This window comes from Halichoerus grypus, chromosome 3 (assembly GCF_964656455.1).
Source record: "Halichoerus grypus chromosome 3, mHalGry1.hap1.1, whole genome shotgun sequence".
NCBI classification, from domain to species: domain Eukaryota; kingdom Metazoa; phylum Chordata; class Mammalia; order Carnivora; family Phocidae; genus Halichoerus; species Halichoerus grypus.
In genome coordinates this window covers 120,154,969-120,171,956 of record NC_135714.1, presented here as the reverse complement: position 1 = coordinate 120,171,956, position 16,988 = coordinate 120,154,969, and the positions used below count along the sequence as shown (strand labels likewise).

Here is a 16,988-nt window from a genome sequence, read left to right as displayed (position 1 = left end):
AAGTGCTTAGTACCCTACTTATTTTTATTTTAAACAGGCATTTGTAAGTCCGGGCATGTGCCTGGGACCGAGCTCCCGGCTTTGTCAGCCTCCCGTTAGTTTTGACACCAGCAGACTGCCTTCCAACTTCGGCAGTTTCTCTTGGAGGTTGTGGGAAAAAGTAATGTAGAGTCAGAGTCAGCATCAGACTGTTTAAGATGAAGACTTTGCCAAGGTGGGGTGCAACAAGAGAGGGGCTGTCGAGAAGGGTTGTAGGGGAAGAGCATCGGGAGGTCCTACAGAAAGGGTATGCTGACACGGCCTCCGGGAATTTGGGGGAAGCACTGGGGAGACCCTTAAGCATTCTTCTCTCTCCTCCACCCTCAGGCCTTCTCGTGGGTACCCTTGATGTTGTGCTGGACTCCAGTGCCCGGGTGGCTCCTTACCGAATCCTTTACCAGACTCCAGACTCTTTGGTCTATTGGACCATCGCCTGTGGTAAGTAGTGATATTCAGAAATATGGAGAAATCTGGTGATTCGCAACTTTCTGCCAGAAGGGAAGGACCCTTTATTTGGGAATACAATCACTTGGTATTTTAGAGTAATTAAGCATAGCCACTTCAGCAGGTAAACTCCAAATCTTAATGGCTCCTTTGTCTACCCCATTCTCACTCTGGCAAAGTCTCCTTTGGACCCTGTGGCCTTCTCCAACTGTAATGACACGAAGCCTCCATGGGAGGATGACTTAGAAGGGAAAAATGGGAGATAGAGGCACACCCACACTTAACTCCCTGGGCGGGACGTGTCACACCCCACTTCCACTCACACTGTGTTGGCTAGAACCAGTCGCATGACCCCAGCTTAACTCCATGGGCAGCTGGGAAATGAAGAGGAACATGGGGACTACTTGGGTGCCCTCAGCAATACGTATCTGAGCACAGTACTTCCTACTTGAGTAGGGATTTTTTTTTTTTCCCTGATCATAATCTATAATAATGTCCTGTGTTTAAAATGGTGGTCAGCAGCCCTGCCGTTATTGGATCTCTCACAAGAATTTTTAATCTAGGGGCGCCTGGGTGGTAGTTGGTTAAGTGGCTGCCTTCGGCTCAGGTCATGGGTCCTGACCTGAGCTGAAAGTCTGCCTGCCGCTCTGCCTACTTGTGCGCTCTCTCTATCTCTCTATCAAATAAATAAGTAAAATCTTAAAAAAAAAGAAAAGAATTTTTAATCCAAAGTGGCCAAGATTTTTTTTTTTTTAAGATTTTATTTATTCATCTGACAGAGAGAGACAGCGAGAGAGGGAACGCAAGCAGGGGGGAGTAGGAGAGGGAGAAGCAGGCTTCCCACCCAGCAGAGAGCCTGATGCGGGGCTCCATCCCAGGACCCCGGGATCATGACCTGAGCTGAAGGCAGATGCTTAACGACTGAGCCACCCAGGCGCCCCGGCCAAGATTTTTTTAGTTATTTGTTTGCATGTGGCTTTGCAAATAACCATAGGAAAAGCAAGGGCATTGAGCACTTAATTTTTTTTTCATTTTTTTTTTACCTCCACTTGATTTTTTTTATTATTATTAATAGACTTTATTTTTTAGAACAGTCTTAGATCAGAGAGTTCAGAGAGCTCCCATCTGCCCTCCACATACATAGTTTCCCTTATTATTAACATCTTAGTATGGTACATTTGTTTTAGTTAATGAACCCATATTGATACACTATTACTTTTTTTTTTAAGATTTTATTTATTTATTTGACAGAGAGAGCACAAGCAGGGGGAGCGGCAGGCAGAGGGAGAGGGAGAAACAGTTCCCCCACCAAGTAGGGAGCCCGACCTGGGGCTCAATCCCAGGACCCTGGGATCATGACCTGAGCCAAAGGCAGATGCTTAACCGTCTGAGCCACCCAGGCGCCTCTTGATACACTATTACTAAACAAAAGCCGTAGTTTGTTTGTTTATTTTATTTTATTTTATTTTTAAGATTTTATTTATTTATTTGACAGAGAAAGACACAGCAAGAGAGGGAACACAAGCAGGGAGGGTGGGAGAGGGAGAAGCAGGCTTCCTGCTGAGCAGGGAGCCCGATGCGGGGCTCGATCCCAGGGTCCTGGGATCATGACCTGAGCTAAAGGTAGATGCTTAACGACTGAACCACCCCGGCGCCCAAAGCCATAGTTTATTTAGATTTCACCTAATGTCCTTTTTCTGTTCCAAGACCCTATCCAGGATACTATATTATATGTAGTTGTCATGTCTCTTTAGGCTCTTCGCTGTGGAAGTTTCTCAGGCTTTCCTTGTTTTGGATGACCCTGCTGGTTTTGAAGGATACTAGTCAAGTATATTGTAGAATTTCCCTCTATTGCAATTTGATGTTTTTCTCATGTTTAGGCTAAGGCGATGGATTTTTGTTGAGGGAGATCACAGAGATAAAGTGCTATTTTTATCACATTATGTCAAGCAAGGGTACATATTGTTAATTTATGACTGATGAGGTTTTCCTCAGTCATCCAGCTGAAGTAGTATTTTTTGGGTTTCTCCACTGTTATTATTTTCTGTCCCTTACCATGCTGTTCACTCTCTGGAGGTCACTATACACAGCCCACCCTTAAGGAGTGGGGAGTTTTAATTTATTCAATTATTTTTATCAGTATGGAATCATGCATATTGATTTTATACTTTGGAGAGTCCAGTGCTACTTTATTTTGTTGCTCAAATCATTCTAGCTTTGGCCATTGGGAGCTCTTTCAGTTGACTTTGCTCAGTCTTTAAATTGATCTCTACTTAGTAGGAAGTGCTGTGCTAGGATCTAAAGATATAATGATAATTAGATCCGGTCTCTGCTCTTGAGAACAGAAGTAAATATTCAATTATAACCCAGTGTGAACCAGTACCACACAGTGCCAGGTGATTGCAGGGTGCCCAACTAAATGCAAGAATCTCAGCTGGGCTTTTACACAGTAGGAGAGGTTATCTGGGTGTGATTTCCAGCTGCCGGAAGGCCCTGGTGCCCTCGGAATGCTCCCTCAAGGATTTAATGGTACCTGAAATTCTAGCATTGTAGTGTTGTATCCCTTTCGAGTTATTCTGGTTTAGATGCAAAAGGCCCATGAGAAATGACGGAATATATCAGTCATTTATGCATTCTGGTGAATGAAGGCATGGCATCAGGGTGCAGGGCATGGAGAAAACCACCTGGGAGTGAAGGGTGGGGATTGGAGTGAGAGGAAGGAGATCAGGGCTACAGGAAGAGGGAAGCTGGGACCCTGAAGAAGACAGGCTTACCCAGCCACCCAGGCTCCTCTAAGCCGTCATTCAATACACAGAGGAAGGACCCAGTAGCTACTGTCGAGGGGGAAGAGTCCTGAGGTGGTTGGTGGGAATGCGTCACATTTAGTCGGCAAACATTCTAGAATGTGTTAAAATAGACATTGTAGTCAGCAAGTGACGAAGTAAAAAGAAAGAGAATTAGAAAGCCGGCAGGGCCACTTAACAAGGGTGTGGAAAGGACACTCTGACACATTCTCTCTCACCTTCCAGCCTGCCTACCACTTGTGTCCAGAGGCTTTTGAGATCCTTTGGAGCTTGGAGCTCCTTAGAGCCCTCCTTTCTCTCCTTACAGCAATTCTAGGCACCTGGACTTGCCAGGCAGTGTGCATTTACACTGAGGGGAGCTTCTGGTTTGTGCCTCTGTGATTCTTCTTTTCCTGCCGGCTCAGCCCTAAGCTTTTCTTCTTTCCCTGTGACCTGACATCACTACTCCTCTCAGTTTCTGAGGCTTTGCCATTCTATGAAGCAGATGCTCTTGTGAATGCTCGTGTAGGAAAGAGCCCAGAGTTACAAAGCTGAATTATTCCTGAATTATTTGCCAAACCAACACTAAGGAACACGAGGCAGTACATGCTGATGGCATACTTTATACCACAAGGAGATGTACTTTCATTTTTCCAGTAAATAATGCCTGTCACAACTGCATGATCTCATTATAATAAGCCCAGAACAGCTTTAGCTTTTGTATATATTGATTACCCATAGAGATACCTCCAGAATTTCCTTGTGCAAGACTCCACGGAAGTGACAACCAGTGTGAAAGTCCCATTCACCCATTAGTCCTTCTTATCGATTTCCATTTAAAACCCAAATTGCTGGCTCCCTTTCAGGAGAGGATTTTAAGAGCGGAAGCTGCCAGCTTTCAGATTTCTCTGATATGCTGACCTTTGGGTTTGTCATTTTAATGGTTTTTTTTTTTATAAACTGCAAAGTTGGTATTTGGTGGGACAGTGTGTCAAGAGCTTTTTAATTTGCTTGACTTTTCATGAATCTTTGCTGTAAGAGAAGTGTCAGCAGAAAACCAGGTGAGTCTAGCTCACTGCCCTGTAGAATCCACAGGATTGCAAAACGTTGCTGTATGCCATGCATGTCGTGAATCTGCAACATGTAAATTGGATTCGAGGGAGCATCTACCATCAGTGTCTTCACAGAGACCACTTTCTGTAGAAGAGCAGTGGTAAATCCTAGTCGTTTGACTTGCCTTAGACTTGAGTCACAGCGAGTCTTTTGCAGAGTCTCACTTACTCCCAACGTAGCAGTCAGTCACCTGGCGCTTGGCAATAATATGAACCATATAGAAAGAAGAGTGGAAAAAAAGCAAGAGTTATTTGGTGAAACATTATTTTCATAAGCTGCTTCTAATCTTCTTCTTCTTTTTTTAAATATTTATTTGAGAGAGAGAGAGAAGGGAGCATGAGCAGAGGGGAGGGGCAGAGGGAGAGGGAGAAGCAGGCTCCCCGCTGAGCAAGGAGCCCGATGCGGGGCTCGATCCCAGGACCCTGGGATCATGACCTGAGCTGAAGGCAGAAGCTTAACCGACTGAGCCACCCAGGCGCCCCTGCCTCCAATCTTCTAACAGTTGTATCCAGATTGGTTTGATTTTTTTACTTTTCCTTGGCATTGAGACCTTTAATTGGGAAAGGGAACCAAAAACATTCCTAAGTAATGACTTTCTTTTCACTACTACCCAAATTGAAGCCACCATTCTCTTTGTTTTCTTTTTTTTTGTTTTTTAATTTTTTGAGAGAGAGAGAGCACATGTGAGCACAAGCAGGGGGAGTGGCAGGCAGAGGGAGAAGCAGGAAGACTAGGAACCTGGGATTGTGACCTGAGCCCAAGGCAGACGCTTAACCAACTGAGCCACCCAGGCATCCGGGCCACCTTTCTCTTCGGTTGATACTCCATTGTGCCATCAATTCTAGCCTGCTGAATTGCATTTTGCTCAGTGGTTTGTGCAGTAAATTACACCTTTTGCCATCTCTTAAGGGCATAAAGGAAGCAGTACCATAGGAATTTGTCTAGCCAGCTTTGTTGATCTCATTATATTCTGACAGTCTCCCCCTCTCCCCAGCAGTCAGTTGACCATTTTTCATCTGAGGCTCTCATTAGGAAGCTAAACAGCTACAGGTCTTCCCTCAGCAGCGCATGTTTTGTACTTGGTGCTCCAGAGGCAGGAGAGAGCCCAGTCCTCTGCCCTCCTTGGCCTTCAGTGGATTTCAGTAGAAGGCAACCCATTTGGCTCTCCCCATTAGAAGAGCTAGAAGGTTCTAACAGTAAGAAGGGTTATACAGCCTCAGTGAGAATATAGACACATAAAAATGATGGTAACTCCAAGGACATCGTCTACAGAGGAGCTCTGGGACCACCGAGAAGAGCAATAAATAGAAAGAAGGAGATGATGACAATTCCCTCTGGATCTGACTTTTCAGCAGGACTGATAAAGGAAATGTGTGTTTGATGGGCACTTCACTGATGACACAGCCCTGCATGGTGCCTTGATTTGGCTGCCTGTTGATTTAGTTTCTCTTTTCTTTACCATCCCAGAATTTCATCTGGGCCTAGATGCTCATTCGTTTTCAGAACTGAAAGCTATTTTAGCCACCATCTTGCCTAACGGTTTTATTTTACTAGGATGCAGAGGCAAGGTGAGTTGCCCAAGTTCACAATCCTAGTTGTCGCTAGTTAGTGCAGAGCTGAGACCTAATTCTTAGGTCTCCCTCTTCCTAGCCCAGTACTTTTTGAGTAGAACCATACTGGCCTTTATGATTAAGCATTCTTGTAGTCAGCAGCTGGTAAGACCCAGAGTTTATTTTATTTTTATTTTTTTTAATTTTTATTTTTTTGAGACCCAGAGTTTAATTAAAGATTGCTAGATGGTTCTGCTCCTGCCATTTCTGTACAATAGAGAGAGAATATGTGGGATAATTTAGTTGCCATCCACATGAAATACATGTAATGTGGAAGTTGGCATTTTATAATCCTTTCTCGGTCCAGGTATCTCAAAAACTATTCTTGCATCTTTGGGAACACAGCAGCTTAAAACAAGTTGTGGGGTACCTGGGGGGCACAGTCAGGCATCCAACTCTTGATTTGGGCTTGGGTCATGGTCTCAGGGTTGTGGGGTCTAGCCCCATGTCAGGCTCTGCGCTCAGCAGGGAGTCTGCTTGGGATTCTCTTTTCCTCTCCCTCTGCCCCTCCTGCTTGTGCTCTCTCTCTCTCTCTCTCTAGAATAAATAAATAAATCTTAAAAAAAAAAACAAACTTGTTTTTTTCTTTAAGTAATACATGTTCATTGCAGAAAATTAGAAAATAAAGATAAGCAAAAAGAATACAATTTAAAAACAATACCACACTCCAGATCACCTTTTATTTATTTTTTATATTTTTTTAAAAATTTATTTATTTATTTTAGAGAAAGAGAAGGAGCGTATGAGTGTGGAGGGTGGCAGAGGGAGAGGGAGAAAGAAACTTTAGCAGACTCCTCGCTGAGTTCGAAGCCCTACATGGGGCTTGATCTTAAGACCCTGAGATCACAACCTGAGCCAAAACCAAGAGTCAGACGCTTAACTGACTGAGCAACCCCCAGGGGCCCCTCCAAATCACCTTTTAGACTTTGTATACAAAGACTTTGTATACACACACACACACACACACACGTATATGTCATATGTCATGATATGTCATATGTCATTTCATGTATATGTCATATGTCATTTCCATGTCAATAAAACCTATTTCTGACATGTTTTAATGAGTAGATAATATTTTATTGTGTGTGTAACATAATTTATCTGATACATTATTATCGGAAACATGAGTCTTTTTTCCCCTAATGTTAATTACATCTTGAACAACCTTAATCAATACCCTCTGAAAAAAAAATCTTTTCACATTCCTTTAATTATCACTTGAGGATAAATTTATAGAAATAGATATGCTGAGTCAAAAATATACATATCTGTAAAGCTTTTAGTGTCCCTAGCTTGATTGCCTTCCAGAAAGATACCCATTTACTTTCTCCCCATCAGAGTGGGAAAAAGACCTTGGCACTTAAGTGAAATTAAAATAAGGACATCAACCACATCCAGGACTGTAGGAATCTTACAGTCAAGGCTGGATGAGTTACCTGGGCTTCTCTTTTCTCAAAGTGGTTATAAAGCGGAACGCCTGGGTGCCTTCAGCTCAGGTCATGATCCCAGGGTTCTGGGATCGAACCCCGCATTGGGCTCCCTGCTCAGCGGGGAGCCTGCCTTCTCCCTCTGCCTCTGCTCCCCCTGCTTGTGTTCCCTCTCTCTGACAAATAAATAAATAAAATCTTAAAAAAAAAAGTTGTTATAAAGCTATGAGCATATTGTTATGGCCCATAAGAGATTTAAGCAGTTATGTAAGAAGCTTAACAGTAGTTACACAAGGAATTGTTCTATGCACGCCTTACTCCAGTAATATGTACACTTAGCAGTACAAACATAATGATGCCATGGCCAGGGAGATTTCTGCTGAATGCATGTTAGTCAGGCAAGGGTTAACCAGCCGATGTTTTAGCGCCCTGACATCAGAAGTTAGAAATACCTCCAGCATCGTAAGTCAAGATGAGATTTTTGTCTATTGCTTGCGATGGTAATAGCAAAATTAACTGTTTATTTAGTGCTTTATATATTCTAGACCTGTGCTCAGGACTTCACATGTGTGTATAATCTCCTTTAATCCCCAGCACAAACCAGTGTGGCAGGTGTTGTTACCTACATATTAAAGATGAGGCATTTGAAGCACAAAGAAAGGAATTTACCTACGATTACAGAGTCAGTATGTGTACTTTTGAAACCAGCTGTACTTTTTTTGACATCAAAGCCTGTGTTCTGACCTATGATGTGATATTGTCTGCCTGATAACCAGGCTTCTTCTTATTCCAGGTAATCTAACCTCTAGTCATACTTATTGCGCTTAAGTAGGTTTTGTTTTTTGGGTTTTTGTTTTGTTTTTCTAAATAACATCCTTTTTTAAAAAAAAAACTAAATTAGCCAACATACAGTACATCATTAGTTTCAGATGTAATGTTCAATAACTCATCAGTTGCATATGATGCCCAGTGCTCATCACATCACGTACCCTCCTTAATGCCCATCACCCAGTTGCCCCATCCCCCCACCCACCTCCTCTTCCTTGTTTTTCAGAATCAAGAGTCTCTCATGGTTTGGCTCCCTCCCTGATTTCTTCCCATTCAGTTTCCCCTCCCTTCCCCTATGATCCTCCGCACTGTTTCTTATATTCCACATGTGAGTGAAACCAGTCGTTCTCTGATTGACTTATTTCACTTAGCATAATCCCCTCCAGTTCCATCCATGCCAATGTAAATGGTAGGTATTCATCCTTAAGTATAGGTTTTGGAGCTAGGTAATCATGCATCACAAAGAAATATCTGCTGATTATCTATCAGTAGGGCTGTAAGCCTTTGTTCTTAATCCTCAGAGGCCAGATATGATAGAATCAAATCATGGTTCCATCTTAATGCTTCGTCCTTTTTATTTCAAGTAGCCTTTATGTACTTTAAGATACATTTAAAGCTAGATGAGAAATTAGACTAGGATGATTTTGTATTTTTCATCATCTTAAAGAACGTTCAAATTTTGCCTGGATATATGCACAGAGCCTGTGGCTAGTATTCTTCAACACAAAACAAAAACCACCACTCCAAAAGATAAAAGATTCCCATTTTTCTAAAATTAATTTCTAAGTAACTTTAAGCCCATCAGGTGTTGATCTAGTTTTTACCACAGCAGAATGCTTTAACCTGGATTAACGTGGATCTTCTGGAGGATTCTCTTTCCCAAGACTGGCTTTCTTTGTTGTGCCAGCTGACTGCACAGTCAGGTCAGCTTGTTTTTCCTGCTGTATCTCTGTAAATGAAGCCTTTCCAGAAAATGGACAGCCAAGCCCTTCCTTTCTTGTTCTGAGCATCTAACACCTTCTGTTCAAACTGCTGAGTGGGGGCGCCGTTAAGCATCTGCCTTTGGCTCAGGTCATGATCCCAGGGTCCTGGGATCGAGCCCCGTATCGGTCTCCCTGCTCGGCAGGAAGCCTGCTTCTCCCTCTCCCACTCCCCCTGCTTGTATTCCCTCTCTCGCTGTGTTTCTCTGTCAAATAAATAAATAAAATCTTAAAAAAACAAAACAAAAAAACTGCTGAGTAAATAGACCAGTCCCTATTCACAGCACAAGAGCTCCATGTTACCTCACCTTAAAAAATAACCAAAGAAAACTTCCAAGATCTTAAATATTGCAGCACTTGTATTTAGTGTCTTAAGAAAGGAAAGAGCTATTTATAAGGAACATTTAGGATTCCAACATTTTTCCTTTGGAGTTTAGCTCATTCCTGAAGAGTGGTCTAGCAAAGCAACAGTGGGTCTCAAACAGCAGGACATTTGCTCTGTGATCTCTGAGAGGTAATGTGGACTCTTTGGTCTGGAGTGAGAAGTGTACAGAAATGGACACCTGATTTCACAAATAATTTTTACAAGAGTGGCATCTTCAGAATTTGTCTTGTCTGCTGGGTCAGGGAATCCAGCTCTGCTTTGTCGGTATTGATCATACTTCTAGTCCCCAGAACCTGGAACATTTAGGAAAGTGTTCAGAGAATGTGGTGCTTTTGTCGTAGAAGGTACATTTCATTACTTGCCCTAGAAAGTATTGTTGGGTATAGGTATGTATCCATAGGTAGTTCCTGAAACTTCCATCGGCTGATGGCATTTGTGTCTTTTTTCTCTTCTCAAATATGGTGATAATGGTTTCATATAATGGTACACAAAGTCCTTCCTTATCTGGAGTTCAGTCTTCTGGAACTTTGATATCTTAGATGTAGATAGAGCCAGAAGAAACCTCCAAAACCGGTTTGGTAGTACAGAAGTAGGCCCAAGGCACCGGGTACACTGAAAGGGTTGCAAGACCTAAAGCTGTGGAGATATGCCGTATTGGCTCCTTTCCTGTACGTGGGAGCAGTGAGTGGCTCAGGATAGCTCTAGAAGCCTAGTCTTTTTATGTGACCCTCAGAAGTATGGGAGAAGCAACAGGAGATGGAGAGCTGAATGGAAACCGCACTAGCAGCATCAGTGGGGGGCAGTGGTAGCAAAAGAAGATAGAAATGTGGGGATTTACATTCTGGGCAGCAAGAAGTAGAAGAGCCAATGGTGCAAATGGTGTTAGGTGGTAGGAGGTAGAGATCACGGAAATGATGGACAGTGCAACGGGGTGGGACACAGCAGGTCCTGGGACAGCAGAGAAGGCAGGAGGTGGGGAAACAATGTTTATAGTAAATCTGAAATTCGGTACAAGAGTGCTCGGCTGGCCTACTTAAAGATGGGAGGGGCGCCTGGGTGGCGGAGTTGGTTACATCCAATTGATTTTGTCTTAGGTCATGATCTCGGGGTCGTGGGATGGAGTCCTATGTGTCGGGCTCCACACTCTCCTCTTCCTCTTCCTCTCCTTCTGCCTCTCTTCTGCCCCCTGTGCTCTCTCTCTCTCTGTCTAAAAATGAATAAATAAAATCTTCAAAAGTATATATTTAAAAGAAAAAGTTGGGAATTAGCCATTATGTCTTTGTATTCTATCCATGACAATTGGAAGTATGAGTAAATGTTTGTTGAATGAGTATATGCATGCATATACACCATTTTTACCCTGCGTGTGTGGGTGGGTGGGTGTGCTTACGTGAATATGTACAGAAAGAACACTTTTTTTTTATTATGTTATGTTAGTCACCATACATTACATCATGATTTTGATGTAGTGTTCCATGATTCATTGTTTGCATATAACACCCAGTGCTCCATGCAGAACGTGCCCTCTTTAATACCCATCACCAGGCTAACCCATCCCCCCACCCCCCTCCCCTCTAGAACCCTCAGTTTGTTTCTCAGAGTCCATCATCTCTCATGGTTCATCTCCCCCCTCCGATTCCCCCCCTTCATTCTTTCCCTCCTGCTATCTTCTTCTTCTTCTCTTTTTTTTTTTTTTAACATATAATGCATTATTTGTTTCAGAGGTACAGAAAGAACACTTTGAAGGCAACATGTGCAAAGCTGAAAGCACACCTGTTCTATCCTAGGTCTTGTAGCTGATGGACTTTTCTATTCAGGATAATTGAGGATTAGTGAGGTTGAGCTGAGGTTGGATTCCAGAGCCAATGTAACAGGAACTCAAAGTCCAGTACCTCGAGTGACTACCTGGTCAAGGGCAGAGCATGGTGAGATAGCAGTCAGTAGCCTGACCGTGTGAAAACCAGCCTCTGGAAGGCACATCTGCAATCAACATAGGCAGGGGCAGAAGACAAGATCAGACAGACGCTGAGAATTGTGCCCGGCAGGTCTGCAGAAGCTCAGCAGTCCCGTGGGTCTCCAGGAGTGCCTCTGTCCTGAGGTGCACACGTCTGAGAGGCCAGCAAGCACGGGTGGCCGGGGTGGAGGGCTCATGGCAGGCATTAACAGGGCTCTATCTATCACAGCCAGTCACAGCTGGTGATAGTAGGGACCTGTTTACAGACAAGGAAGGGCATTGTATACTTTAGAAATTTTTCCAGCAACTGGGGCGCGTGGGTGGCTCAGTCGGTTAAGCGTCTGCCTTCGGCTCAGGTCATGATCTCGGGGTCCTGGGATCGAGCCCCGAGTCGGGCTCCCTGCTCGGCAAGGAGTCTGCTTCTTCCTCACCCTCTGCCCCACCCCCACTCACACTTGCTTGCTCTCTCTCAAATAAATAAAATCTTTTTAAAAAAAGAAATTTTTCCAGTAACTATTTAAAAATTTAAAGTGTATAATATTTTAAAGCCCTCTGGTAAACTCCAAAATGACTCATTCTCTTAAATATTTCAAATGGGAATTGTTCTTTGCATCTGAAAAATATTTCCTCTTTTCCAAATTATCTCTGAGGACATGATTCCTTGGGATTTTTATAGCATTGCTCTGAGATGGATAAGGGTTTGATGTGTGTGTTTGTGTGTGTGTGTATGTTTCATTCATCTCCATTTTACAGATTAAACAAATTGTCTAAAGTCACCCAACTGGCTAGTGGCAGAGGGAGGGGGACCCAGGTGTCCTAAGTTCTAGCTCTCTCCGTGACATCGTAGTTGCCTTTACCCAAATAAGTGGGCCATGGGTAATGCCCAAAAAGAGCTGCAATCTGTTCTTTCGTGTTTTCGCAGGGCTGCCTCCCCACTAACAAATCTGCTTTTCAGCCTCTCCATCGGTATTCTGTGTAGGCAGTTTTGGTGTTTAGTCTTAAAATAAAAGAAAACGAACTTGGGTTTGGTTTTGTTTTTCCTTTCCTTAAACAGTGGTTCTGAAACCCCTCAAGCCTACCTCACCTCAAGGAGATTTTAGTTCTGCTCTTACAGTTCTTTTTTTTTTTAAGATTTTATTTCTTTATTTGACAGACACAGCGAGAGAGGGAACACAAGCAGGGGGAGTGGGAGAGGGAGAAGCAGGCTTCCCGCTGACCAGGGAGCCCAATCTGGGGCTCCATCCCAGGACCCTGGACCATGACCTGAGCCGAAGGCAGATGCTTAACAACGCCTGAGCCACCCAGGTGCCCCGCTCTTACAGTTCTGAGTATAATTGTACACACACTCATGTCTCCCGCCCTTCTTTGTCAGGAGTCAGAGTGAGATTCTGACTTACCTTGAATTGCTGGTGACAGAGGACCAAGAGAAGAAAAGACACTGTTAAGAAATCAAGGAAAAGAAAGCTTGGAAATCTGAGGAGATGCCTGAAGGTTGAACCAGTGGAATCAGAAAATCATTCCTTAATTCTGGAATGAGTAGTGCATACGATTTGTCTATATGTATATGAGTGATTTATAAAACATGGTTTTCTGCAAGATCATTAACAATGCCAGAGCAAGAATGAAAGGGGAAGGGGAAGGAATTTAGCCCAGTATCTTTACAACCACATCCTGACGGCACGCCTCCGTGTGACGCCCTGCAGTTGTGAGCGGAGAACAGTGCCGGTTACATATGCTACAAGGCTGGGTGGTTTCAGTGTGGAGCTTGCCAGGCGAGGTGACTTAATGCTTCTCACCACTGACCCAAGTGCAGTGACTTGCTCGGAGGCTGTGAGGATGACCTCATCCCATTACATTTCAAGGCAGCTGTGCTTGCGAGAGCCAGGCAGCTCTTCTCTCCAGCGATCATCCCCTTTCACATCTCATTCATAATTGAAGTGAGTGAGGATCATTTTTGCCTATTATAGGAGGTGGTTACATCAGACCTCCAGGGGCATACGAAGGCTCTCAAATCATTGCAACTTAACAACTGTAACCTAGTATCCTAACAAGATCTAGGTTACCCTGTGAAGTGCAGGTTCTAGGAGGGAGACGAGCGGAGGGTGTGCTCAAGTCCCAATCCAGAGACCTGAGTGGGAGAAATGTTGCTACTTCTAACTGGAGACAGCGTTAGGAGAGTTTCTGAACCCACCTGATCAGTGCTTACTCTCAGGTTTCCATATCTTTAGGTGTCTTCTGTGTTTCGTCTGAAGGGGAGAAAACATTTAAAGGCAGAGCTGTTGGGACAGTGGTCTCCTTTAGTGACACTGATGAAGTGAACCTGTTTAAGTATCTTTTAAATTCCCAAAATTTTATTATTTTTTTTATCATCTTACTGTTCATACAGGCGGTTCCAGAAAAGAAATCACCGAACACTGGGAATGGCTTGAGCAGAATCTACTGCAGACACTCTCCATCTTTGAAAACGAGAATGATATCACCACATTTGTGAGAGGAAAAATACAGGTAGTGGGTCGTTTGCTTTGTTTTGCTTTAACTTTTAATTGGAAACAATTTCAAACTTACAGAAAAGTTGAAAAAATAAGAGCCTGTAGTAGACCTTTTGCATATTCTCCTATTGTTAACATTTTACCCCATTTACATTATCATTTGAGTGCTCATTTACTTTCTATTTGAGTGGAATTTCCCCCCATATACTTCAGTGTGTATTTCTAAGAATATTCTGTTAAATAATAACACTGCAGTTATCACCTTCAATAAATTTAACATTAACATTATACTTTAACATTTGGCACATATTCCAGTCTTGTCTAGCGTTTTTTCCCTTTCAGTCCAGCGCAGGATCCAGTCTGGGAAGCAATTGAATTGTTTTTCATCTCTTATCTCCTTCAATCTAGAACGTTTCTATAGCCTTTCTTTGTCTTTTATGACATTCATGTTTGTTGTTGTTTTTTTTTTTAAGATTTTATTTCTTTTTTGACAGAGAGAGAGAGACAAAGAGAGTGAGAGAGGGAACACAAGCAGGGGGAGTGGGAGAGGGAGAAGCAGGCTTCCCGTGGAGCAGGGAGCCTGATGCGGGGCTCAATCCCAGGACCCTGGGATCATGACCTGAGCCGAAGGCAGCGGCTTAACGACTGAGCCACCCAGGTGCCCCTATGACATTCAGGTTTTGTTTTTTTTTTTAAGATTTTATTTATTTATTTGACAGAGAGAGACACAGCGAGAGAGGGAACACAAGCAGTGGGAGTGAGAGAGGGAGAAGCAGGCTTCCTGCGGAGCATGGAGCCCGATGTGGGGCTCGATCCCAGGATCCTGGGATCATGACCTGAGCCAAAGGCAGATGCTTAATGACTGACCCACCCAGACGCCCCGATGACATTCATGTTTTTAAGTATGCGGTTCTGTTTTTTTTAACGGGACATTTTTTCGTCTTGGGTTTTGTCAGATGTTTCCTAGGATTTGATTCTGATTATGCATGCCCAGGTGGAGCACTTCATAAGTAATCTTACATCCTTTTAAGAGTATCATTTCTGGAGGCACATGATATCTCCCCTCATGGGTGATAGACCCAGCAAGGTGTTACCTACCCGGGTTCTCCACTGTAGAGTGACTAATTTTGCCTTTTCCAATAATAAACAATTTAAATTTTCTTTCTTTCTTCTTTTTTTTTAAAGATTTTATTTATTTGATGGAAAGATAAGAGAGAGCACAAGTTGGCAGAGTGGCAGGCAGAGGGAGAAGGAGAAGCAGGTTCTCCGCTGAGCAGAGAGCCGGATGCGGGGCTCAATCCCAGGGCCCTGGGATCATGACCTGAGCTGAAGGCAGACGCTTAACCCACTGAGCCACCCAGGTGTCCCCATGTCCCAGACTCATTTTGTAATTTCTCTGTCCCAGTCCTGGAATCAGCCCTTTGTTTCAGTTCACTTTGTTTCAGGCCCTTTCTTCTTTGCTGCATTGTTAGTTTAATTTTATTTTTTACATGCAGAAAATAATAACATGCTTCCAAAAGTTTAAATTTCCCAAAGTGTTACTCCCTTCTGCGTCCTTGCTACCCTGTTCTCCCCAACTTTTTGTAGTTAACCAACTTCCTTGTTATCTGGTCTATCCTTCCTGTGTTTCTTTTTGTAAAAAGAGGCAGATATATGTATTTTTCTTATTTTTCTCTAATTCTTACACCTAAGTCTTCATGTACTTATGCTCCTCTGCATTTGCTCTTTTCACTCAATAACTCTTGGGTAATACTTCATATCAGTTCATAGAGAGTATCCACATGTTGTGTTTATTTTTTAAAAAACATTTTAGTAGTTTGGTTTTTTTTTGAAATACTAAGTTTTAGATTTACAGAAGAACTATAAAAGATAGGACAGAGAATTCCCATAGACCCTATCACTCAGCTCCCATTAATACTAATATCTTCTGTAACCATAGTATATTTATCAAAACTAAGAAATGAACATTAATGCAATATTGTTAACTACAGGGGCACCTGGGTGGCTCAGTCAATTAAACATCTAATGCTTGGTTTTGGCTCAGGTCATGATCTCAGGGGTCATGAGATCGAGCCCCGCATCAAGCTCCACACTCAGTGTGGAGTCTGCTTGAGATTGTCTCCCTCTCCCTCTGACCCTCCCCCTGCTCACCCTTTCTTGCACACGTACTCACTCTCTCTCAAATAGATAATCTTTTTTTTTTTTTTTTAAGATTTTCTTTATTTGTCAGAGAGAAAGAGAGAGCACAAGCAGGGGGAGCAGCAGGTAGGGGGGAGAAGCAAGCTTCCTGCTGAGCAAGGAGCCTGATGCGGGGCTCAATCCCAGGACCCTGGGATCATGACCTGAGCCAAAGACAGACGCTTAACCAACAGCCACCCAGGCGCCCCAATAAATAAATCTTTAGAAAAAAAAAATATTGTTAACTATAGACTTTATTTGGATTTTACCAGTTTTTCCACTTCATGTCTTTTTTTATTCCATGATCCAATCCAGGATCCCACATTGCATTTAGTGCCTGATTCTTTTTAATAGGTGCATATTATGTGTGTATGTACTGTAGAGAAATCAGCCCTCTTCTACCCTTGGACATTTAAGTAGTTTCCAATATTTTGCAATTATAAATATATATATACACACACACACGCACACAAACATATAATATACAATTATAATTGTACATACAATTATAATTCATACATATAATAATATACATGGCTGTGTGTGTGTGTGTGTGTGTGTTTGTATTGTGGGGATCTATCTTTAAGGTAAACTGGTAGAAGTGGTATTGCCAAATCAAGGGGTAAATGCATGTGTCATTTTGCTTCATATTGCCAAATCCCCCCCCCCCCCCCCCCCCCCCGCCAACACACACACGGGAGTTGTACCAGTTTACATTCCCACTGGCGTGTATGGGAATGCCTGTTTTCCCACAA

General features: G+C 43.0%; 1 protein-coding gene across 2 annotated transcripts in view; it reads left to right on the top strand.

Moving 5' to 3' along the window:
- TBC1D9 (TBC1 domain family member 9) overlaps positions 1-16,988 on the top strand; it is a 117,745-nt gene that overhangs the window by 49,002 nt on the left and 51,755 nt on the right. For both annotated transcript variants that reach the window (XM_036078930.2, XM_078069255.1), the window contains exons 2-3: positions 367-477; positions 13,953-14,071. In XM_036078930.2, coding sequence (XP_035934823.1) covers positions 367-477; positions 13,953-14,071 — 230 coding nt within the window. The remainder of the gene's footprint in view (positions 1-366; positions 478-13,952; positions 14,072-16,988) is intronic.